At 43.9% G+C, this 24,296-nt stretch overlaps 1 protein-coding gene across 1 annotated transcript in view; it reads left to right on the top strand.

The window, feature by feature from the left end:
• The window catches only part of SVEP1 (sushi, von Willebrand factor type A, EGF and pentraxin domain containing 1), a 138,563-nt gene that overhangs the window by 90,167 nt on the left and 24,100 nt on the right, over positions 1-24,296 (top strand). Inside the window, exons 29-40 of the mRNA XM_075137410.1 lie at positions 787-910; positions 1,439-1,609; positions 3,730-3,903; positions 9,448-9,567; positions 10,353-10,529; positions 11,971-12,055; positions 12,374-12,565; positions 14,520-14,687; positions 16,595-17,267; positions 18,653-21,432; positions 22,640-22,865; positions 23,970-24,125. Of these exons, the coding sequence (XP_074993511.1) occupies positions 787-910; positions 1,439-1,609; positions 3,730-3,903; positions 9,448-9,567; positions 10,353-10,529; positions 11,971-12,055; positions 12,374-12,565; positions 14,520-14,687; positions 16,595-17,267; positions 18,653-21,432; positions 22,640-22,865; positions 23,970-24,125 (5,046 nt within the window). The remainder of the gene's footprint in view (positions 1-786; positions 911-1,438; positions 1,610-3,729; positions 3,904-9,447; positions 9,568-10,352; positions 10,530-11,970; positions 12,056-12,373; positions 12,566-14,519; positions 14,688-16,594; positions 17,268-18,652; positions 21,433-22,639; positions 22,866-23,969; positions 24,126-24,296) is intronic.

Below are 24,296 nucleotides of genomic sequence, written 5' to 3'. Positions count from 1 at the left end.
ATGATGCCATTCAAGGAGTTATGTTTTAAATGGAAAACTTTTCCATCTAAGATATTTGACCAGATCTGCTCTCAAGATATTAATCTGCTGTTGATCTAACAGTGTGTTCCTTTCTTTCTCCTGTCCTTAGTTTGCCTATATAATTCCTGTTTCAGCACATGGTTAGTTATGGCCCTGTCCTGCTTTGGTTGAAGTCAATGCCAATACGGCTGGTAGTGTTGGTGTGGGTAGGCCTTGCCTGCCGTGTTTTGAAGAGCCTAGTGCGTAGAATTCACAAAACTCTTGTCCTGGAAACAACAAATTGCTTTATTAAACTGCTCCTTTTTGTATTTCTGTTCCTTAAACGTGGTGCAGTGCTAGCAGAGTTTGCAGAATGCAGACCTTCAACATTAAGTTCCATTTGGCTCCTATTTGACATTTTTCTGCAAATACATCAAGTTTTCACTTCAGGTTGTGTTCTCATATTTGCCTTTTTCTGTGACATAAATACATTTCTCTTTCACACTAACAAACGCAATTGTGTTTCAAGAACTGTGTTTTATGCTTTGCTTGTATGACAAGTATTCCTTCAGATATTGCCTCAGTACCTGCCTGTCCACAGCTAGCTGGCTTTTAAGTACAGAACAACAAGTAGTTCAGCCAAAAGCCTCTTGTGTTAGAAAGGAGGAGCATCACTTACTCAATGGTTTGTTCTAGTGTTGCATGCAGACATGGAAGGAATATTTTTTACATTCTTTTCCTACATGGTCCTTAAACAGCACCTAATCAACTGTTTTAAATCCATAGGTAAAATCTCTGGCTACATCCTGTCCAGAAGAACTGCAAAAAGGAAATGTACTAGCCTGGCCAGATTTCCTGCCAGGAGTTGTTGGAAGAGTGAAGATAGATTACAAGAGTATATTTTGTGCTGGTTAGAACTTTATTTCCTAGAACCCTTTTTTTCTGAACAATATTAGAAGACTCTTTTATGAGGTTAAATATGCTAGCCTGCAGCCTTTGCCCTACTAACCTTGAATAAATTATTTTGATAATTTGACAGTTAGAACATTCAGTCCCTCATTCCTCGAATTCCAGGGGTTTGTAACAAAAGTTCATTGGAATCTCTGACAAAGATTTATTGCTTCCTGAATTGAGATGGGGAAAGAGTGAAGATGGTGTTGGGCCAGAAAGACGTTTTTCTTGTCTTTTATTCTAAAAATAATTGGATGATATTAAAATACCTACTGCCTCCTCACCTCTTTTCCTACAGATTCCTTTTCTGATGTTATATGTTGATGATTCTCAAAACCCTTTGAACCCAAGCAGGATGTAGCATACATAGCACTTCCCAAAGCTTTCTCCTGGATAAACTTATACAGGATCAAACAATCAGATAATAAATTTATTTATTTCAGCACGTAGCTGTATCTCTTACTGTATGCATATATTTTGTCCACAGACTGTCCGTCTTTGCAAGGATCCATACCACATCTGCGGGCCTCTTCTGCTGATTTAAAGCCAGGGTCAAAAGTGAGCCTTTCCTGTGACCCAGGCTTCCAGATAGTGGGAAACTCTGTTCAACACTGCCTTAACCTGGGACAGTGGACACGGCCTTTTCCCCGCTGTGAAAGTGAGTTGTCTCAGTGGGCTGGCAGGATTAGGAAACCCTAGCTTTTATTTGGACTTTGTCACTATTCATGGCCTGTTTATCCCTGCAGCTATGATGCATCCATGTTACAGCATATACATATATGCTTAAAACTAAACTCATGTTTTACTGAGCAGGAACTACACCATGATCAGATTCTGCCACCTTTTTCAGTCAGTTTCTACTGCCCATGGCAGAAATGAGTCTATTTGGATCACCAATCTGATACTCCGAACTTTTCCCCCCCAGTGGCACCAGGAGTGTGGAAGATGCACAGGAAATGCTAGAATATCTCTGTGATTTTTAAATGTCACTGAAAACATCTGCTTTGAAGTAAAAGCCTTGGCACTGGTATGTTACAATTTCTTTAAAGGCAGCAGATATTTCTGTCAGGACTTAGGAGTGCTCCCAGACTTACAGGATTTCTTCTAAGAAACTGGGCTGTATACATTCCGGTTGCCAAGGTTCTTTGGTTCCTGCCTTCCTGCTCCTGCCTTCTCCTTTCCTTCGGTTCTCCTCTGCTGTGACTGCACATGTGACTGCAGTTGCATGTGTTGGAGCTGACTATATTTTTCATTTCAGCAGAATAGTAAATTAGCTCCAGAAGCAGGTATTGCATGATCCCAAAATTAATCAGTAGCTTGGGGAAAATCATCAAATTTTTAAAAAATCCCTTAAAAATAGTTTGATCTAGATTTGATGCGATTTTCATGTCTTCCTCTTTATTCAGTTGTTCATAGCACAAATCTAGGATCTGTCTCCTCTTCTGCCTAAAGAATAGCATGTATTTACCCAAAAGCAAGTCCTTCTGGGTAGAGTGTAAGTTCACTGGCAGAGACAGCTTTGCTCTTGCTCTTTGCACTGTGTTATCAGTGACAAGCCGCCAGAATCCTGTTAGTGTTGTCCTCTGATTTCTCTGTATTGGGCCAGGCAGTTTTACCTGTTGAGCACAGAGCTCAGACAGAACAGGGTTGACCTGCCACAAACATCCTGAGTGAATGAGGGCCAGACTCGCCCACTGGCCTTTCTCAGCCTGATCACAAGTACCTGATGAATGAAAGTGGGTTGAAGATAGCTATTTCCTGCATAAAGAACTACAGGGTTTTTAGTGGAAGGTGTGGTACAGAAAAGGTTCTTCTACTGACTGAATCAGGCTCATTGCAATCACTGCCTTCACCCACCCGGATCCTTTTCCTCTTCCTGCTACCAAAGACCCCCAAAACCACAGGTCCCCATCCCCTGGCAGCCTGTCTTTGTTACAGGCTCTTCCGTTCTATCCCTCTACACCAAGTACTTGGCTTCCATTACCATGGGCTCTAAACACTTCACAGTGTCTTATTGTATGATCCTTGCACATGGCTGGGGAGCAAGGAGTTGCTACAATCCATGTAGTTACAAAGATGAGCTGTGTAGCTGTTGGAATAAGCTCATGTCATCTTGGTTGAAATGAAGATCCACAGAAGCAGCTCTGCTAGAGTAAATAGCAACCTCCGGTAGGCAGGTACAATGACGCCTTCTGCTGCACAGCTGGGATCAGAAAGGCTTACTTACTATAGTCAAAGTCAAAGTGATGCCCAAGATTGTATGTGAGGTCGGTTCCCATCTCTCCATCATTCATGCACTCCCTGGTCTCAGACCAGTACAGTAACCTCTTAGCAGTAATGTGTTAGCTACTTTTGCAATGTTCAAATACAGTAACATTGAGCTTGTTTTTCAGTGAAGGGAAATAACAGGAACCTCCATGGAGGCAAACTTACTTCTCCTTTTTCCTTAAAACTCACCAAGGATCATTGATTATCAGGGGAAGTGTCCTGTGACTGAAGGACATCTGCTCAGATCTTAGTCACAGATGTCTCCTCCAGAGCTAGCAGAATAGCAGGAGCTGGAGAGTCTTGCTCAGTCTCTGATTGACAAGTGCCCACAAAACAAGACCCTCCACCAGACCTGGAATCAATTAGCTACCTCAGAAAAGGCCTCTTGCGGACGAGATTCCACAGTTGCAGAGAAAAAATCTCCAGTGGTGGATCTCATGTGGAATTACTCTGAAGTTGATCTGTGTCTGCTCTGCTAATGTCTGTGCCCTATTTTCACTCATGTTGCAGGAATCAGCTGTGGAGTGCCTCCGCCTTTAGAAAATGGATTTTATTCAGCTGAGGACTTTTTTGCTGGCAGTACCGTTACCTATCACTGCAACAATGGCTACTATTTGTTGGGCGACTCCAGGATGTTGTGCCTGGACAACGGGAGCTGGAACAGCATTTCTCCTTCTTGCCTTGGTGAGATGTGCCATACATGTGGCTGCATGGGCTGGCGATCTTGCACTTCTCCTGTGCCTTTGGGTTTGGGTGGGATTTCATTCTGAAATTGTGAAGGCTGACCAGAGTCTCAGAAATCACACTCCAAAATACTCACATTTCTGAAATACAATGCTCAGCATTATGTGAAACTAAAACTGCATTCTGGCACCTTTCTCCGTCAGTCCTCTTGTATGCCCCACAGCCTATACTTAATAAGCCTGCATTGCACTCCCAGCCTCTCTTCTTCCAAGTTCATTTAGCCCTGGCGTCGTTGCATTCTCTGCTTCTAACGTGTGCATTTACCTGTGCTTCAGCACGCTGTCAGTGACCCATACCCTCTGACCAGGTTCTGTTCAGGTGTTCCAGATGTGGAGGTTGTAACGTTTAATATCAGATTTACTTATTTGAAGATAGTTGATGCTGCACAGGATTTCTGATTTAGCAGAGTGATACAAAAGATACTGCATAACACAATACAAATAAATGCAAATTACGTTTGGCAAAATATAGCAATTGCAATACACAGTTCAATCACAATACCAATGTATTTCCCATTACCAGTCCTTTAATGTGCTTACGGGCATTGTTGTCCGAAAAGCGGATTCGTGCCCGGCGTGCAAGTAACCAATTCCACACGCTCAGGAGAGATATTGTTTTATTCAGGCCTGGGTGCTCGGTGGACTTGCCACAAATCAAGCACACCCGGTCTAATCACCTTTCTGTTTATATCCATGCTTCTCATACATATTTTAAGTTTCTTTGTTACATATTCATTACATTTCTGAGAACTAATTATAATATTGCATCATCTTAAACACATGCGCACTAAAGCCTTTAGGGTCTTCTTGGGGGTCTCGGGTGGTCTCTGGTGGTCGGCAGGGCAGTGAACTCTTCATGAACTTATTTCCTCTTTACCTTATAGGGTCGCAATTTGTCCCTGAGCCATGCTTGGACCACGTCTGTTTATAGTTTCCATAGCTAAAATTAATTATCACTACTTCTAAAACACACACCTGTTAGTTACCTAACTTCTAAGCAACAAGTCTTCATTGTTTAAAGTTACAGAAGCGAGCAACATAGAATCCACAACAAACCAAACCATCCATCACCATAGTACTCTTAAATTAAAACACATACATCTTGATCTCCTCCAATCAAAACCCCACTCACTAGTTTCATCATTCTGGTTTCTTATTAACTGGTTTTTTTAACCCAGTTCTGGGTGAGGGCTATACACAGGATGATAACACTTTGAAGATTAATGTTGATTAAGATTAACATTAACAGCATGACACTGGGTGTCCCCAGTAGCTGGGAATGAATACGTGGGTTGAAGCCAGCTCAAGCCCATTGCCAGTTGTCTGGTTTTTATACTCTCTGTTCGCCTGAGCCACATATTCAATTCCGCCCAGTGCTGGTCTGGCTAACTCAGGGAGACATTTGCACTCTTTTAATGAACTCAGAGAGAAGCATTTACACCACCAGTTGATTCACTCAACTGTTGATAGCCGTTTACCTAAGACAAAGGCCACCTTCCTGTCCCCTTGTGTTGAGTCAGCTTCTTTGTAACAGCAGTGGTTAGCCACACCCCACATTATTCCCTGAGCTTCATGGGGATCACCTTTGCCCATCTCCTCTGAGCCTTCTTCCACTGTCGGGGTTTATTGGACAGTCTCACGTGCCTGTCAGCAAGCAACTGCAGCATTGAGAGGGCTGGGAGTGCACTTCTAGACACAGTTCACATAGTTGCCACACCATAACTTACTTCCTGGTCAGCCGGGTCTGATGGACCAGATGCAGCTGCAGGAGCAGAAAGGTGAGACAGACCAGCATTGTACTCCGTACCGAGAACAGGGTGTGACTGTTCTTGTAGGGCCATGTCTCCAGCAGATCCCTGCTGGAATACACTAGCTACTTGGATCGCTGCTGTCTTAGTCACACCTAACATGGGAGTTGCAGATTTGTGTTTGATTTGACTCTTTAATTTTATGTAGGTATAACAACGTAATTTTTTCAGTCAAGATGAGCAAAAGAAAAGCCAACCATCTTTTAGTTCTGCCAAAATTCACTTTGGAGTAGGATCCATCTGGTTTCATAGCATCCTGACGACCGGGACTCCTTCAGAACCTCCAAACAGACCATCCAGTCTGTTGTTCCTCTCTTTGCTTTTCTCCTTTGTGCTTATACCAAGACCTAAAGATGAGTAGGCTCAGAGCAGATGCTGCAAGGCTGTCCAAATAGTTGACGTCTGTACAGTAGGAAGCATGATGTTGAGAAGGAAAAGCCCTGTGGCCCACCTCCCAGCTTGCCTTGTCTCTCATAAAGCAGAGTAGACTAAGGGGAAAATGAAAACGAGTGGCTTTGGCACCCTGACCCACCCTTTACCTTTCTGATTCACGCTCCAGGCAGGTGCTAACAAAGCCTGGTACACCTATGCCCTGGGGCATTCCTTTTGCTCTGTTATGGATCTGATTCATAGTGTCCTTCCACTCTTCCTTGCCTTACAAGACGTTACAGGAGGAGTAGTCATTCCAGTTTTGCTGTGGTAGCACTTTGCATTCTCCTGATGCTTGTGTAATTGGCAACTATTTTGATTTTAATGTGCAGCTTTCATCCTGCATGTCAGAAAGAAATTCCTTTCCTTTTCAGAACATTGTTGGGTTCTTCTCATGCTGGCCAGACTCATTCAGCAGTGAAGAATAAACACACCAATTCAGTAAATTTTGTTTCTTTTTTAACCAAGTTGCTTTTTTGCCTGGAAATGGGCAAAGAACTTCAGCTATATGCCTGCATGGTATACCTAGTTCAACAGCTGTCCTGTAGCAGGGCTTTTAAATGAGGAATTGTTCTATCTATCTCTAACTGTCTGGTTTATATAAGGAATAATCCCTGATGCCAGCATTTTTCAATTAGATACTTTGAAACTAACCCTTTGCAATTTATGACTCATTGTTTACATACCAAGAACACTTCTTTTCAGTCAGGATTTGAAAGCTGATATGAAGTATTCTGGAGTGAAGGATGTTTTTACTGTACAGTATGAAGCCACAGGGAGCATAAATCATCAACTAGCATTTCTAGGCACTACTGTATAAATACTTAATTATAATAGCTAATATATTTTGAACTCATTTTAACTTTTCTGGCAACTACAGGCACTTCTCATTCCTCATCTAATGTAATTCTCTTCAGCAAAGATGGAGCTCTGATCATATTTTATGTTCAGAGTGTTTCCCCTCTTGTCTAAGTTTTCCTGACTTAGAGGTGGGAAGTTTGAGATATGGAGAATTTCCCAAGCAAGTGTTTAATGCAGAAGGCCTCCCTCATAGTGTCTGTCCGAACTAGTAGTAACAGCACATAGAATCAGAGTCATAGAATCATTTAAGGTGGAAAAGACCTTTAAGATCATCAAGACCAACCGTTAACCTTGCACTGCCAAGTCCACTACTAAACAGTGTCCCTAAGCACCACATCTACACATCTTTTAAATACCTCCAGGGATGGTGACTCAACCATTTGCCTGGGCAGCCTGTTCCAAGGTTTGACAACCCTTTCGATAAAGAAATTTTTCCTAATGTCCAATCTAAATCTCTCCTGGCACAATTGAGGCCGTTTCCTCTCGTCCTATCGCTTGTTACTTGGGAGAAGAGACCGACACCCACCTCGCTACAACCTCCTTTCAGGTAGTTGTAGAGGGCTATAAGGTCTCCCCTCAGCCTTCTTTTCTCCAGACTGAACAACCTCAGTTCCCTCAGCCGCTCCTCATCAGACTTGTGCTCCAGGCCCTTCACCAGCTTCGTTGCCCTTCTCTGGACACGCTCCAGCACCTCCATGTCCTTCTTGTAGTGAGGGGCCCAAAACTGAACACAGGATTCGAGGTACGGCCTCACCAGTGCCCAGTACAGAGGGACAATCACTTCCCTGCTCCTGCTGGCCACACTATTTCTGATACAGGCCAGGAGGCTGTTGGCCTTCTTGGCCACCTGGGCACACTGCCGGCTCATATTCAGGTCACTGTCCTTTTCCTCTGGGCAGCTTTCCAGCCACTCTTCCCCAAGCGTTGCATGGGGTTGTGACCCAAGTGCAGGACCTGGCACTTGGCCTTGTTGAACCTCATACAGTTGGCCTCAGCCCATCGATCCAGCCTGTCCAGGTCCCTCTGCAGAGCCTTCCTGCCCTCGAGCAGATCAACACTCGTGCCCAGCTTGGTGTCATCTGCAAACTTACTGAGGGAGCACTCGATCCCCTCATCCAGATCATTGATTAAGATATTAAACAAAACTGTCCCCAATACTGAGCCCTGGGGAACACCACTTGTGACCGGCCGCCAGCTGGATTTAACTCCTTTCACCACAACTCTTTGGGCCCAGCCATCCAGCCAGTTTTTTACCCAGCGAAGAGTACACCCACCCAAACCATGAGCCGCCAGTTTCTCCAGGAGAATGCTGTGGGAAACAGTGTCAAAGGCTTTGCTATGTCTAGGTAGTCGACATCCACAGCCTTTCCCTCATCCACTAAGCAGGTCAGCTTGTTATAGAGAGAGATCAGGTTGGTCAAGCAGGACCTGCCTTTCATAAACCCATGTTGACTGGGCCTGATCATCTGGTTGTCCTGTACATGCCATGTGATGTTACTCAAGATGAGCTGCTCCATAACCTTCCCTGGCACTGAGGTCAAGCTGACAGCCTGTACTTCCCCAGATCCTCCTTCTGGCCCTTCTTGTAGATGGGTGTCACGTTTGCTAACCTCCAGTCAACTGGGACCTCCCCGGTTAGCCAGGACTGCTGATAAATGATGGAAAACGGCTTGGTGAGCACTTCCGCCAGCTCCCTGAGTCCCTAGGGTGGATCCCCTCCAGCCCCATAGACTTGTGTGTGTCTAAGTGGAGTAGCAGGTCACTAACCATTTCCTCTTGGATTATGGGGCCTTCATTCTGCTCCCTGTCTCTGTCTTCCAGCTCGGGGCTGGGTACCTCGAGAACAACTGGTCTTAGTATTAAAACTGAGGCATTTCCTCATCCTTTGTCACTATGTTTCCCCCCACATCCAGTAAAGGATGGAGATTCTCCTTAGCCCTCCTTTTGTTGCTAATGTATTTATAGAAGCATTTTTTATTGTCTTTTATGGCAGTAGCCAGATTAAGTTCTAGATGGGCTTTGGGCCTTCTAATTTTCTCCCTGCATAACCTCATGACATCCTTGTAGTCCTCTTGAGTTACGATGTCTGTTCTTTTACTACTTGCAAACTAGACACTTTTTGTGGAAGTATTGACTGAAGGTTAATAGGATTTGTCTCTGATTTTATCACATTTCACAATATTGTATAGCAAATTATGTAGAAAGCAATTAATTTAAATACTAAATATTTTTACTAGTGCATCAAAAATGTGATTGAAGTAAGAGTGATTTTTAATTATACTAATTAAAGCGATTCCTCTTGACAGTTAATGAGACAGAAATTTAAAGCAGATGCTTATTACAAATACCACCCTAGAGACATCTTTTTTGTGTTTTTGTTTTTGTAGATGTTGATGAATGTGCTGTTGGATCAGATTGCGATGAGCATGCATCTTGTCTCAACACAAACGGATCCTATGTTTGCACTTGCATCCCTCCTTACACAGGAGATGGTAAAAAATGTGCAGGTATGGGAAAGAAAAACATCAGGCTAGCCTTTCCAAGGTTCTGTATATGCCAGTATCTTGCCTCCCACTGTGGAAGACAGTTGCCAGTAATTGATATCTAGGGAGGGACAGGGCAGGCGTGCTCACATCTCTAGGTCACTTTGGCCTGAATGAGGCTGTGACGAAGTGTCTTCTTGAGAACTCACCTCTCCCTGTGGAGACAGCTGTCATTGGGATTCTGCTCTGAGACACCCACACATGCAAAATCCTCTTGTGCATGGAGCACATGTGCTGAAGACCTGGGAAGGCCGCATGCCACAATGTGTTACTTCTCAGAGCAAGAGCTGTGCGGTGAAGAAATATTTGAATATAGGCATTTCAGTAGGGCTTGAGCTGCCTGTGGAAACATTAAGTAAGGTAACTTTGCATGAAGATGACAAGATAGTGGCACAGGTTGGGATAAAAGGTAGCTGAGCTGATTTCATGTGCAGGGCTGGACATGCTGGAATGGGCTTTCCCTCACAGAGGGAAAGATGACTGCAAGATGTGTTTGCTTCTGACAGTGAATGCAAACTCAGTTACAGAGGGCTCTTCCATATCAAGATTAGCTTACTTATACGAGTCTTCAGTGCCTGTCGCTTACACACAGAACAGAGAAAACCTGGTAAGGCTGTAAACTACTTATGAGTGTTTTCCACGTGCTCTGCCTTCCTACTTTCAGAAGATTCCCAAGGATATCTCCTGCAACTTGTTTGTATAACCTGGTACTTAGTTATGTTATTGATGGTTTCTCTCTTCCTCCTCAGAACCAGTGAAATGCCGTAATCCAGGAAATCCAGAGCATGGACACTTATATGGGGACACTTACAGTGTGGGCAGTGAAGTAACGTTTTCCTGTGAAGACGGGTTTCAGCTGACAGGAGTGACTAAACTTACATGCATGGAGTCTGGAGAGTGGAGCCACCCAATACCATATTGTGAAGGTGTGGTTCCTGGGAAGAATGCATATTGTAATGTGTGTTGTTAGAGAGATGGAGGGGGGAAAGTAGTAGTGTAGAGCGTTTAGAGACACGGTAGCTAACGAAACCCTGTCCTAGCAAACCTGGGTCTCGGTGTTGAAGTCTCTGTTGTCTTAAGAGATGTAAGCACCAGTTGAAGCTTTTCCAACAGTTGTCATATTCATAGTGGTACTGTCTTATGCAGATTCTCTGAAGTGTCAAAGGCGTAGACTCATCTCATTTTAATGCAAGCATTAAAAGTGTCTTTCTTCTCCACCCAGCCTCCCGTTTTCAAGGAACTGGTGGGAACTTAATGTCTTGAAGATCGTAGAATCATAGAATGGTTTAGGTTGGAAAAGACCTTTCAGATCATCAAGTCCAACCGTTAACCTAGCACTGCCAAGTCCACTACTAAACAGTGTCCCTAAGCACCACATCTACACATCTTTTAAATACCTCCAGGGATGGTGACTGAACCATTTGCCTGGGCAGCCTGTTCCAAGGCTTGACAACCCTTTCGATAAAGAATATTTTCCTAACGTCCAATCTAAATCTTTCCTGGCACAATTGAGGCCGTTTCCTCTCGTCCTATCGCTTGTTACTTGGGAGAAGAGACCGACACCCACCTCGCTACAACCTCCTTTCAGGTAGTTGTAGAGGGCTATAAGGTCTCCCCTCAGCCTCCTTTTCTCCAGACTGAACAACCCCAGTTCCCTCAGCTGCTCCTCATAAGACTTGTGCTCCAGGCCCTTCCCCAGCTTCGTTGCCCTCCTCTGGACACGCTCCAGCACCTCCATGTCCTTCTTGTAGTGAGGGGCCCAGAACTGAACACAGGATTCGAGGTGCGGCCTCACCAGTGCCGAGTACAGGGGCACGATCACCTCCCTGCTCCTGCTGGCCACACTATTTCTGATACAGGCCAGGAGGCTGTTGGCCTTCTTGGCCACCTGGGCACACTGCTGGCTCATGTTCAGCTGGCTGATCATTAACTATGTTTCGGTGGATAAAAAGCAACCAGAGAGGGCAGGCTGGTGCATGTACATGGTATAATTGCAGAAATTGATTCTATAGAAAACCAGAACTAATGAGATGAAGCAACAGGATAAAATGAAGGGGTGACAAAAACGATGTCAAAAAAGTAATTACTTCGTCCATAGGGAGGGGTGGATATGGAGTCCTCTTGACAGTCAAGTGTGTGGTTTGTAGAACAGTTCCAGCTACCTATTTCCAGTTAGTCCAGTTTCTCAGTAAAGCGAAGTCAGGTAAAGAGCCCTAAATGTCAGTTATAGCTTACTCAAGAACCGAGTGTTACCTAGGGCTTTACACCTCTTCAAACCTGTTTAGAGAAAACAAAGCAAATCCTGATTTTCTGTTCTTTTTTTATTTGTGTTGTATCAACCTCTCTTGTGATCCTGTCTTTTTAAAGCTATATCCTGTGGTGGTCCAGTTATTCCAGAGAACAGTGCCATTTTGGGCTCAAATTTTACATACCACAATAAGGTGGTGTACAGGTAGGAATTCAGTATGTTTGAAGTGCTATATTAATAATTGATTGAGAATCTGGCAACAAATGAGAGTATGGCTGAATTGAGAGAGTGGTTGAAATGAAGGAGGGGAGCAAGATGGATTAAAGTAATGGAAAGACATTTGGTTATAGCTGTGGCTATTCACTAGCAGAGCTGAATGTTTACTCCAGTACTACCTCTTTATGCCCTTTATGCAGAGAAAGATGGTGTATGCAGGTGTGGATGAAGAGAGAAAAGGGATGGCTGATTACATTGTACATAAAAGGCTCTGTGTTTGGTAGCACTTCTTTTCTTCTAACTCAGATGCAATGATGGATACAACTTAGTGGGTGAAAAGGAAATTCTGTGCCTTGCTAGTGGCATTTGGAATCATCCTCCCCCCTCCTGTGAAATGGTGACTTGTCCTAGCCCACAGGATATCAGCAATGGAAAATACACACTCACTGGCACAACCTACCTTTCCTCTGTATCGTACACCTGTGACAATGGATACAGGTAAATGCAGGAACGTTCCTGACCCAAATGCAGGTGGCATGCTTGTTAGAAGGTCTAACTTATGTCTGAAAGAGACAAAGCTGGGATCATTGCTCAGAAAGATAAAATACTAAAATAGAATTTAAAAAGACTTCTTTATATCTTGAAGGTACTAAATTGGAGCAGTTCAAGAAGGTCATTCAGGATTTGCAATATATATATATGCAGTGCTTTCATTTTACTACCAAGCTCAAAGACATATTTTGAATATTCAGAAAAATAGTTGTCATTATTTTTGAAAGTTCTCATTTGTCTTTAAAGATTATCATACCCCTACAGCTTTAGTGCATACCCGATACTATTTTTACTACTCTTTTACAATGCCTTTGGTGAAAGAACCTTCTGGAAGTTACTAATTTACTCCTTGAACTCTTTGTAGTAGTTATTTATTCTTTCTTTTTTTCTGTTTTATATTTGTAAGCAATTATATTGGAAACACATTTCTAATATGCCGCAATTAAAAATTAATACAGTGATGCTATATCCAAGGATGTGGCTTTAAGTGCAAGTTTCTGCCTGTCCTGATATCTGCTTGTACCTCTAGCAGATTTATTTACTCTGACATAAGCGGTCTCATATGGACCTGTTTAGGTCTGAAATTTTTCTGTATTTTCCTGCTGCAAGCATTGCCTTGCCCAGATGCAGGCAGGTAGGTGAGGTGTGCTCATTTGATGAATGTTTTAGTCGTGTTAATACAAATGGATACCTCAGCTGCAGTCCAGTGCAGTGTAAAGTCGTAGATCCGCAGTGTAGGCTTATCTGTACCCCACTAAACCAGGCAGTGTTTTTATCAATATCAGTGAGTTTTTTGACCATGGACTTAGGACATAGAGGCAGCAAATAACACATCAGTTGTGACTCTTTCACTTTACCTGTCTAGCATAGCTTGGTGAGAGAAGTGGTCACCACTCTAGGGGAAGCCATCTCAAACAGTGTCCCTCTTATGCATTATTTCTGGACCTAAGTGTGGACCCAGTGTCTTCCTTCAAGCACCTCTTACATGCTTTTTGTCTTAAACATATTGGCACAGGTGGGCAGAGCCCACTGCCCTGACAAGGACCTGTGCTATGTCTGTAAGGGCTTTACAGGTCAGTGTCGTTCTCTTCCATTAACCCCTGAGCTCATTTCAGTCAACTAAACATGGGGGTGTAATACCATTTGAGACTAAATTCAAGGGGATCAGACACACCTGTGTAGGGCTCTCAGATATGACATGGGACCTACTGGGAATCCATAGCCAGCTGACATAGCAGCTGGAGGCCAGAGGTTCACCCAGGGCGTCTCAGAGTGGTGTTGAATACCTCTGTTTGGACAACTGAGTCACACCGTGTGTAACAATGCATTTTGGTACAAATACCAAAAAATACCATCAACTTCAAATGTATGTGGCCTTTCACTCAAGCAAAGTCCTTTACCTCCTGAAGGAACTGAATGCCTTTTTGTAAACAAACCTGAACTGGAGCATTTCCTTCGGTTTTCTGAGGGAAGGTGGTGTTTAAGCCCCTGAGTGAATCAGGTCTCAGGCTGAGGCCTAGTTGCAAGTCTCAGGATTGGCATGGTGTTGATGGCATACATGTAAATCTTTAAGCTTAAATAAATATTTAAGCACCCCGTGACTTTCTTTTGTGGCTCAAAGATGGGCAAAGCTACAGGAGAAGTTACGTGTGTCTGCACAGTGCATTGAGAATTCCACCAGCTCTCTCTTCAAAATAATTTGAAGACCAGCTTTTTTGACAGCATCAGCAGTGCTTTTTCATGAACAGTGTGTGAGAGTTTGGCCTCTACTGAAGTCAGTGAGAGACTCCCCGTGGTTTCACTGGGGCCAGGAAGTCAGTGAGAAGCAAAGCACCTTTTTCCCTCTCTGTTCCTCACCTGGACTGAAATGGCAGCCTTAATAATGATCTTTGTGTCTCAGCCTTCAGGGACCTTCTATACTTGTCTGTGCATCTTCAGGGAACTGGAACAGCACACCTCCAGCTTGCAACATTGTCTCTTGTGGATCCCCTCCTGCCATCAAAGATGCGGTCATCAATGGAAATAACTTTACTTTTGGAAACACGGTCTCTTACACGTGTAAGGAAGGGTATGTAGATTAGCATTACTGGGCTAATAGTCAGGACAAGTAAAACTGATGTGCTGCTTCACAAGTCCTTTATAACTGCACACTAATTCATTTATACTGCTTCTGTCTTAACTCTCTGGAAATTAAATGTGATGAAGATTTTTTTGCGGGCTGTCAAGTTAGTATGGGACACATAGGCATTTCTTAAAGTAGTTTCATGGCAGCTGAATACACTCTAGAAGAGGAGAATGGAGAGGAGTCATGGGGAATGATAGACCAATAGGAAGCCCTCTCCCTTGGAGTTACTACAGAACTAGTATTTCTGTGGTAAACTCAAGGCCCTGACATAAAGAGTATGTCTCTTCAGGCTATAAGAAAGCTGTTTGGTGTGTTTTGAGAACTGTCTGATCTGGTGTTCTAAATTCTGCCTCCTTAAAACTCTGACTCGTTTATTGAGGTGCATTATTTTTCTTTGATTTCTTGTCTACTCAGCGTAGTGACCTTTTCAGACCGTATTTCATCAAAGATGAGGCTCCATTTTGATGATGTCAAGCATGAATGTAATGCTGGACTCTGATCCTGCAAGAACCTTTGCACATGGTTGTCTTTACAAACTGTGAAGGTTGTATTGAATTTCTTGAAACTGTTCTGCCCAAAAGGCAGAGCAGGTAGGCAGAGCTTTTAGTCACTTAGGTCAGGCCCCAAGTGACTGGAGGATTTTCTGCTCCTCTTCATGTAAAAAGGTAGATGGATAAGCCAGTATTTTTCTTATAAACTGGCTTTGCAATATTATTTGAAACATAATTGAAGCAAAGCATCCATATTCTGTTTTCTTGACTGTATTGTGATTTTAAAAGCCGCTTCTTTTTCCTGTGCAAGCATTTTAAATGGGATAGGATAGCAGCATTTAAAGAGGGTCGCAGCTGTGTGTGACAATGAATAGAGTGGATCATATTGAACATTGGCACATAATAAGCTCTTTTCTGGAGTCCAGTCAGGAGGCTTTGAAAACAAATCCTGCAAAAGAGACAAAGGACTTTTACAGATGTTGCCATCAGAATCTGAACAACCAGTTTCCAGCCTGCAGCTGGAAAGAGCCACTGGGAACTTTGCAGTAGTTATCTTTGCTTTTTGTGAGAGCACACCACAGAGATTTCAAAACTGAGGAAGAAGATAGTCACAGGTACTGTGACTAAACTGTTGCATATTTAAGCAGCAGGGTTTTAAGTGGGGTGATGAGCAGCATGGAGTAATGCCTCTCACTGCATCCCAGAGACAGATTAGAGAAATACAACTACACTGACAATAATCATGTGGTAGAATTTCATTGTAAACGATGATTTTTTTTTTCTTCTCAGCATTAATTTTTTTAGTGGCTTTTATGACATTTTTTAGGAAGAAGTTGTTACAAAATGGTTATGTGCATTATTGGCAAGACTATCTCTGAGTAACTCACTAAGGAGTTTCTCATTGCTTGCAAGTGTGAAAATAGATTGATAGGGCTGATACAGGAACCCAAAAGCCATTTATGGGCTTTTTATCTCTCTTCTCCATTCAGTTCTGCTAAACGGGAAGAATTTCTCGGTGGGATTGTTTCTTTGAGGATTGTATGGACTGTTGCAGCACAATGCTAGGTTTATTGTAGTAGTTTCAACCAAAATGCAAGTTCAGGAATGATAATCAGATGGACGGACGAGAGAGAAGCAATATACACAAGACGTGCTAGGATATCCCTCATTGTGATACCTCACCTGTGGACATGTAGGCTTTAAGATTTTCCTTTTGAAGTTGATTATAGCTTTTGTAAAGGATCCTATTCTTCTGGGGTGCTAGCAAGCAAGCTTGTACTGCAGGGGCTTCAGGGAACTATACGTGGCATTTGACAATGCTTGTCTTTTTGACTTCCTGTGTGGTTTCCTTATCCACAGTTACACATTAGTTGGCCCTGCAACCATAGAGTGCTTAGCCAGCGGCGAGTGGAGTGTGAGCCACCAGCAGTGCCTGGCAGTATCCTGTGATGAACCACCCCATGTGGAAAATGCATCACCAGAGAGTGGCCACCGCCTCTTTGGTGATACAGCTTATTACTTTTGCTCGGATGGCTACAGCCTGGCTGACAACTCTCAGCTGCTTTGCAATGCAGAAGGGAAGTGGGTGCCTCCAGAGGGCAGGGAGATGCCCCACTGCATAGCTGATTTCTGTGAAAAGCCATCCACGGTCTCATACAGCATTCTGGAGTCCATTAGTAAAGCCAGGTTTGCAGCTGGCTCCATCGTGAGCTTCAAGTGCATGGAAGGCTTTGTTCTGAACACTTCAGCCAAGATCGAGTGCCTTCGAGGGGGCCAGTGGAATCCTTCTCCTTTGAGCATCCAGTGCATCCCTGTTCGCTGCGGAGAGCCTCCCCACATTAGCAATGGCTATGCCAGTGGTGCCAACTACAGCTTCGGAGCAGTGGTGGCTTACAGCTGCAACAAGGGGTTCTACATCAAGGGAGAGAAGAAGCGGACCTGTGAGGCCACTGGCAATTGGAGTGGCAGTTTGCCCACATGCCACCCAGTGTCCTGTGGAGAACCACCGCAGCTTGAGAATGGCTTTATTAAGGTACAGAATGAGTTTTCTCATCTGCCTGGTATCATAGCAAACTGAATATGTCTTCAAAATTGCCACTCTTGGGGTTTTCTTTCTTCTGCTTTGCTCTCCTGTTAAAATTGAGGAAGCACATGACTGAATGGAATAAGGAAAGGGAAAAACGGGTGGATTTGCAGCAGAATCGTGTCTGAAAAACATGGATGCTTCCATGGGATTTCCTATCTCAAAGTGGGTTTTCAGTTAGGAGACCAAGATGACAATCAATTGATTTCCTTAATGTCTTACTGTTCATTTGTTTGGTCCATGGGTGGCTTTCCAGTGCCATCTGGAGACATTTGAAGTACTGTTGCCAGTTCACAAGCCTTGCTCTTTTCACTGCTGTGAAAAAAAATCTGATTTGCAATAGATAAATCACCTTGGGATAATTTCTCCCCTTTTGTTGCAAGCACACTTCTTTACTGAAGTCAGAACTTCCCTTCCCTTATCAAATTACAGTGCAATAAAGTTAAAAATCTCCTTGTGGCAGCCCAAACCTGTAAAAACTACTTAATGTGTTTTGTGCTTTGATGCTCAAGGGTAATATATTGTGGTAAGGAAGATCAAAAACACTGTTGTAAAGATTTAACTTAAAATTGTTAAAGCATTTTTCTTCTGAACATCCCCCTTCCTTCCTTAAATCTAGCCACCATGGAATCTGCATTAGCTAAAAGCTAGGGGGGGCAAGTTTGCATCCAAGTTCCTACATGGGCTTCCAGCAGTAATAGCAACAATTTCTCTTCAGACTCCCACACAGATAGATCCTCTAATAATGCATATCACTCTGTGTTGTCTTCCTTAGGTAGGATCGCTCCTCCAGATATTCCTTCCAGTTAGAGACATTTTTTGATACCTCAGTCAGAGCTGCAACTTTGAGGGGCTCCTCAGCTGCCAGCTTCCAGCTGCATATGTGGCACTTATAAACGTCTCCTAGTAGTAGTACATCTGAAGGCTCCAGCCTTGAATATGGCTGTAAGCTAGAGAATCATAACAACAATAGGCCATTTCATGACAGCTTCCTGACCCATTTCTTTTCTGTCTTCCTATCTACGCATCTTTTGGCCTCATGGGTCAGGAAGGGGGAAAAGAGAGGAAATGTTTTCTAGCTTTTACCTTTTAAGCCTTGAATTTTCTGATTTCTTTTGATGGTGCTCTCAGATTTCCTGACAGCAGAGTGCATCATTTGAGGCAAGACATTCTGTCTCAGTTATTTGCATTCATTCCTTTGCAGACAGCCTTTACTGCTGTCTGGGATTCAGCTAGAAGCTAGACAAAGAGAATACAAGAAATGAAATCAGCCTCCTGTTGCCCCAATCATGCATCTTCATTTCAGATGTGTCCCCATCTTATCTGTTTTGCAGGAAACAACTGGACGCTTCTTTGAGAATAAGGCAAATTATCAGTGTGAGTCTGGCTACCAGCTAATTGGGAGCTCAGTGTTTATCTGCCAAGCCAATCGCCAATGGTACAGTGAATCACCTCCTTACTGTGTTCCCCTCAGCTGTGGAAAACCACCACCCATCCAGCATGGCTACTCCAAGGGAGAAACTTTTGATTTGGGCTCCAAAGTTGAGTTTTTCTGTGATGAAGGCTATGAGCTGATTGGAGATGTTTCTTGGACATGTCAGAAGTCTGGGAAATGGAGCAAAAAGCAAAGCCCAAAGTGTGTGCCAACAAAATGTCCAGAACCACCCTTGGCAGAAAACCAGCTGGTCTTAAGGGAAGTGACTTACCAAGTCGGTGTTGTACAGTTCTCCTGCAAGGAGGGTTATGTTTTGCATGGCTCCTCTGTACTGAAATGTTTGCCCTCCCAACAGTGGAATGATTCCTTTCCCTTCTGCAAGGTTGTACAGTGTCCTGCACCTCCATACATCCCCTTTGGTGACCCCTTGACTTCATCTCTTCATTTTGGTAGCACTGTGAAATACATCTGCGTGGATGGGTTTTTACTGAAGGGTGAGTCTACCATCAGATGCCAGGCTGATGGCTCATGGAGCTTGCCTTTGCCAGAATGTATTCCTGTGGAGTGCCCCCAGCCAGAAGAAATTCAGAATGGCATTGTTGATGTGCAGGGCCTCACCTTCCTTAGCACAGCCCTCTATACATGTAAACCAGGCTTCGAGCTGGTGGGGAACACAACTATCCTTTGTGGAGAAGATGGCCAGTGGCTTGGAGGAAAGCCAGCTTGCAAACCTATTCAATGCCCAAGGCCTAAAAAGATCCTCAATGGCAAATACTCATTCACAAACTTCCATTATGGGCAGACTGTTAGGTATTCCTGTGACAGAGGTTTCCAGCTCCAAGGGGAGGAAACGCTGAGATGCCTAGAGACAGGGGAGTGGAGTACAGAGATTCCCTCCTGCAAAGCCATAAATTGCCAGCCACCTCAGCCCATCGAGAATGGCTTTGTGGAGGGTGCAGATTATAGCTATGGGGCCATGGTCATTTACAGCTGTGTGCCAGGCTTCCAGCTGTCTGGCCTTGCCATGCAGACCTGTGAAGAATCGGGCTGGTCTAGCTCCACACCAGCCTGTCTCCCAACAGACTGTGGCCTGCCTCCTCACATCGACTTTGGGGAGTACGTGCAGGTGAGACATGGGGAAAGACGCTCTGACCGGGAGAGTGTTACAGAGAGTCCCTCCCTTTCGCATATGTTACTGGCTGACAGTTTGAAAGACTTCAAAAGTTCCTTGAAGGAGGACAGTGCAATGCAGCTCACCACTTTCTTATTTGGAACTATCATTTTATACACATGTTACTCTGGCTACGAGCTGCTGGGAAACCCTGTTCTAGCTTGCCAAGAAGATGGGGCTTGGAATGGCACTGCGCCCGCCTGCGTTTCAATAGAGTGCACCTTGCTGTTACCCCCAGAGAATGGTTTTTTACATTTCACTGAGAACACGCTCGGTAGCGCGGTGCAGTACACCTGTAAGCCAGGGTTCACACTTGTTGGCTCCGACACACGACTATGTTTGCCAAGTCGGCAGTGGAGTAACACTGCTCCATACTGCAAAGCCATAACGTGCAACTCGCCTACCGAGCTTATGAATGGGAACATAAGAGGGGAAAACTACACGTATGGGAGTGTTGTCTATTATGAGTGTGATCCTGGATACCAGTTAAATGGCCCCACAGAGAGGAGATGCCAAGAGAACCAGAAATGGGATGGCAGTGAACCAATTTGCATTCCTGTTTCCTGCAGCCCACCACCAGTTTTGGAGAATGGTCAGGTGACTGGAGAGGAGTACACGTTCCAGAGACGTACAGAGTACAGCTGCAACGAAGGTTTCCTGTTAGATGGGGACAGGAATAGAGTCTGCCTTGCAAACGGAAGCTGGAGTGGAATCGCTCCAGTTTGCAAAGCCGTGACCTGCCCTGTGCCGCTGCCTCTTCCCAATGGGAGAACTAGTGGCTCAGATTTTGGCTTTAAGAAAGAAGTGCACTATCACTGCAATGAAGGGTATAGCCTGCAAGGAGTGTCTACGCTTACCTGTCAGAGTGATGGTACCTGGGATTCAGAAGCTCCATACTGTGAACCAGTCATTTGTGGACCTCCTGAAGACGTCTCCCATGGCTTTCTGAATGGCTCAGGCTTTACCTATGGGGAATTTGCCCAGTATGTGTGCTTCCCTGGTTATGAGCTGCATGGCAATCCTTTACGGCAATGTTTGTCCAATGGTTCCTGGAGTGGAAGCCTTCCATCTTGCCTACCCTGCCTGTGTCCTACACCACAGATTCCGAATGGGGTCGTTCTTGGTACAGATTTCAGCTGCGGGAAGAGTGCCCAGTTTCAATGCCTGGAGGGCTTCAAACTGCTAGGGCCTTCTGAAGTCACCTGTGAGGCAGCTGGCAAGTGGAGTTCTGGGTTTCCTCGCTGTGGGCAGATTTCCTGCGGCTCTCCACCCATCATCCCCAACACATTTATCAACGGGAGCAGCTCTGCAGATGAGAACACCATAATCTATACCTGCTTGACAGGTTTCGTCATGCAGGGGAGTCCAGAACTGACTTGTGTGGAGACTGGTGTCTGGAAGAAGCCATACCCCAGCTGTGAGCTGTTAAGCTGTGGCCCACCGCCTTCTGTCCCAAATGCTGAGGTTCTTGGGAACACTTACACCTATGGGAGCAAGGTCCAGTACAGGTAAGAATGCTGCTGCCATTCTGTTTCCATAAAATTTCTGAAGGAATGAAGATGCACCCTCAGTTAGTGCAAGTTTTTAAAAGACCTGGAAGAAAAGTTATGCCCTGTGACACGCTCAGATTGACAAAGCCCACATTCCCATGCACATATAAAATACTATTTGGATCACTGTCAAAACTCCAGCTAGGTATTTCAGCCTGTTCGGCTGCACTCCTCCACCACCTTTAATTTCCCATTCCCCTTTGCATTCCTCTTCTCCTCTGAAACACTGGTCTGGACACTCAGGTTTTTTTAGCAGATGGCAGCAACAGTCAGCAGGATGTGCAATTTTTCTCCCCTTTTGGCACCCCATTTACATCTTCGTGCTGCTTCAGATCCCTGTTGTAATACAGAAGGGCTGATCATCTTCTTGTGCCATTTTCTGTACTGCAATGCTGTACTGTCAGCAAATGTTGCTGATGCAAAGTTACTCCTTTGTCAGATATGAAAGAAAGGGGTTTTTGTTAATTTCCTGAAGTGTGCACACTGCAGATCTCTTTCTCCAAGGTGAGGAATTCCTTGGCAAAAGGGGAGATGTTTTTTTGGCAGTAAAAGCAAATAATAGTATGGGACAGAATTGGGAAATGTCATGTGGATGAATTTAACAGTATCAGTCATTTCCACACATCTTTAACAAGGTGAAAGGGGTGCTTGTGTCTGCCTTTCTACAAGTGAACCCACTTGTGCAAGCCAGTTGAGTTGCTCTTGGTGAAGCACCATCTGGAACAGAACAAATCAGCCTTAAATGTCTAAGCAATGGCCTAAGGCTTGGTTTGTTCTTGGAAGAAAGCGAGATCCTCTTTAGAATTGCTTGGCACTCACATACTGTTTACCTAACCAAAAGCTCTCCTTCGAAAGGGAAGGGCAGTGCAGGAACTCCACTGAAGCGTTCAGTACCTTCCAAGCACTAAAGCCACCAATTCACTTTCCATTGTGGTGCTGCAGCAGCATGAAGCAATTGGAGATGAAGTCGGAGGCTTCCAGCTCTTGCAACAGAATAAACTCAGTCCAGGCATGCTTCTTACAGGGTTACCTTGAAATAATAGAGAAATCCCAAGGTGTGCTTATGAACAACTAATGCTGAAAAATGACTGTCTGACTTTGTAATTTATGGGTTAGCTCATCCCTAGCTGGGTCTCTGTGGTCAGGTCTTCATCCTGTGTTGCAGATGCCTGGAAGGCTACACAATGGTGACAGAAGTGGATGTCTGCATGTGCCAGGAAGATGGACAGTGGTCTCCTCAAAGTATTTCCTGTTGCCCCAGGAAGTGTCCCCTCCCAGGAAATATCACCCATGTAATCGTATTTGGGGACAACTTCACTGTGAACACAAACATCACTTTGTCATGTGTAGAAGGCTATACTCTGGTGGGAGCAAGCACATCTACATGCAAGGTATAGTGTTATTTGCACTGTTTTATTTTTCCGGCTGTGTTGAATTCAAGAGCCCTCCTCATGCCCTCATTAGCTTTTGGCCCTTAATTGCACACAACAAAAAAATTTAAAGCACGTCCTGCAAAATATAATATGCTTCCTTGTTGCCCAGCAAGAGCAATTATTAGTTTTCCATGTATAGACTTCCAGAATTAGAAATTATTGATTTCTTTTTCCATCAAAAACTAATGCTGTCCTTTAGAAAAGCATTCCTTTTGTAACATTTCAGGGAATAAATCATGTCCGAGATTTTAAAAAACTATGTCCAAGATTTCTAATGTGTTTTGAGGATTGTGTGCAGAGCTCTTTTTCTCCAGAATAACAGACAGCACACATTTTAATCCTCTGCAGCTGTAGAAACTTGAATCTTCTGTATGTTAAAGAGGATTCTCATCAGTTCTGCTAGTAACCTTGTCACATTAGCTGTGGACAACCTTGACTTAAGCTTGTAAATAGACTCTTTGAAGTCAGTAAGTGTGCTCATATGAGAAAAGCTGAGCCTGCGTGTTTTTGCAGAATCATCACTTCATAAGGGAAGGTTTTCCCCTTATTTTGCTATTTCAAAGACCTTGGAAGTAGGGGTAGGTGTGTTTGATGAATGTCTCTTCAGTTATCAGACTTCGCTTAGAGAGTCTGGGAAAGCAGCTGAAGCACTTAGTCATGGTGTTAGATGTTCAGCCAGGAGAGAAGTACAGAACATGGAATCAGGCAGCTGTAGTTTTCATTCTTCTCCTGATGTGTTCCCCAGGCTATTAGGTGACCTTATACAAGTGAACTTGCTTTTCCAAGCTTCTATTTCCTCATTTACTTTTTGTTCCTTCTATCCTGTGAGTCTAAGCTGAACGTTCCTGCCAAAGCTGAGCTCCAGTCTATGTTGACATCTTAAAAGTGTTACTTAAATTTCTGAGTTTTATTAAGGATTGCACAGATAGTATTACATTAACCACATCTGTGCACCCACAGTGATTGGATGCTTCTATTATGATTTTCCTACCTTTTTCATTTAGATATGAATTAAGCATATAAAGTGGTACCTTCACACTTTTAATTACATTTATTTTTCAGGAGAGTGGTATTTGGGTGCCACCATTTTCTGATGACATCTGCATTCCTGTGTCCTGTGGGACTCCAGAGTCTCCAGAGCATGGATTTGTGGTTGGCACTAGATACAATTACAAAGATGTGGTTCTTTATCAATGTGATTCTGGCTATGAATTACAAGTAAGCAAGCTCAAATCTCCAGCACTCTAAACCTTTAGTTGTCATTTTCAGTTCTTATGTGATGACTGTAAGAATGTATTATGTCTGGTCCATATTGATATATTTCCTTAACTGCCACAGAAGTTGGGTATCTGCTATTGTTGTTATTGTCTGTAGAATGTTCCTGGTATG

The sequence above is a fragment of the Calonectris borealis genome, chromosome Z (assembly GCF_964195595.1).
Source record: "Calonectris borealis chromosome Z, bCalBor7.hap1.2, whole genome shotgun sequence".
In the NCBI taxonomy this organism is placed as follows: Eukaryota; Metazoa; Chordata; class Aves; order Procellariiformes; family Procellariidae; genus Calonectris; species Calonectris borealis.
Note: the sequence above shows the minus strand (reverse complement) of the source record. Positions and strands in the feature narration are given on the sequence as shown.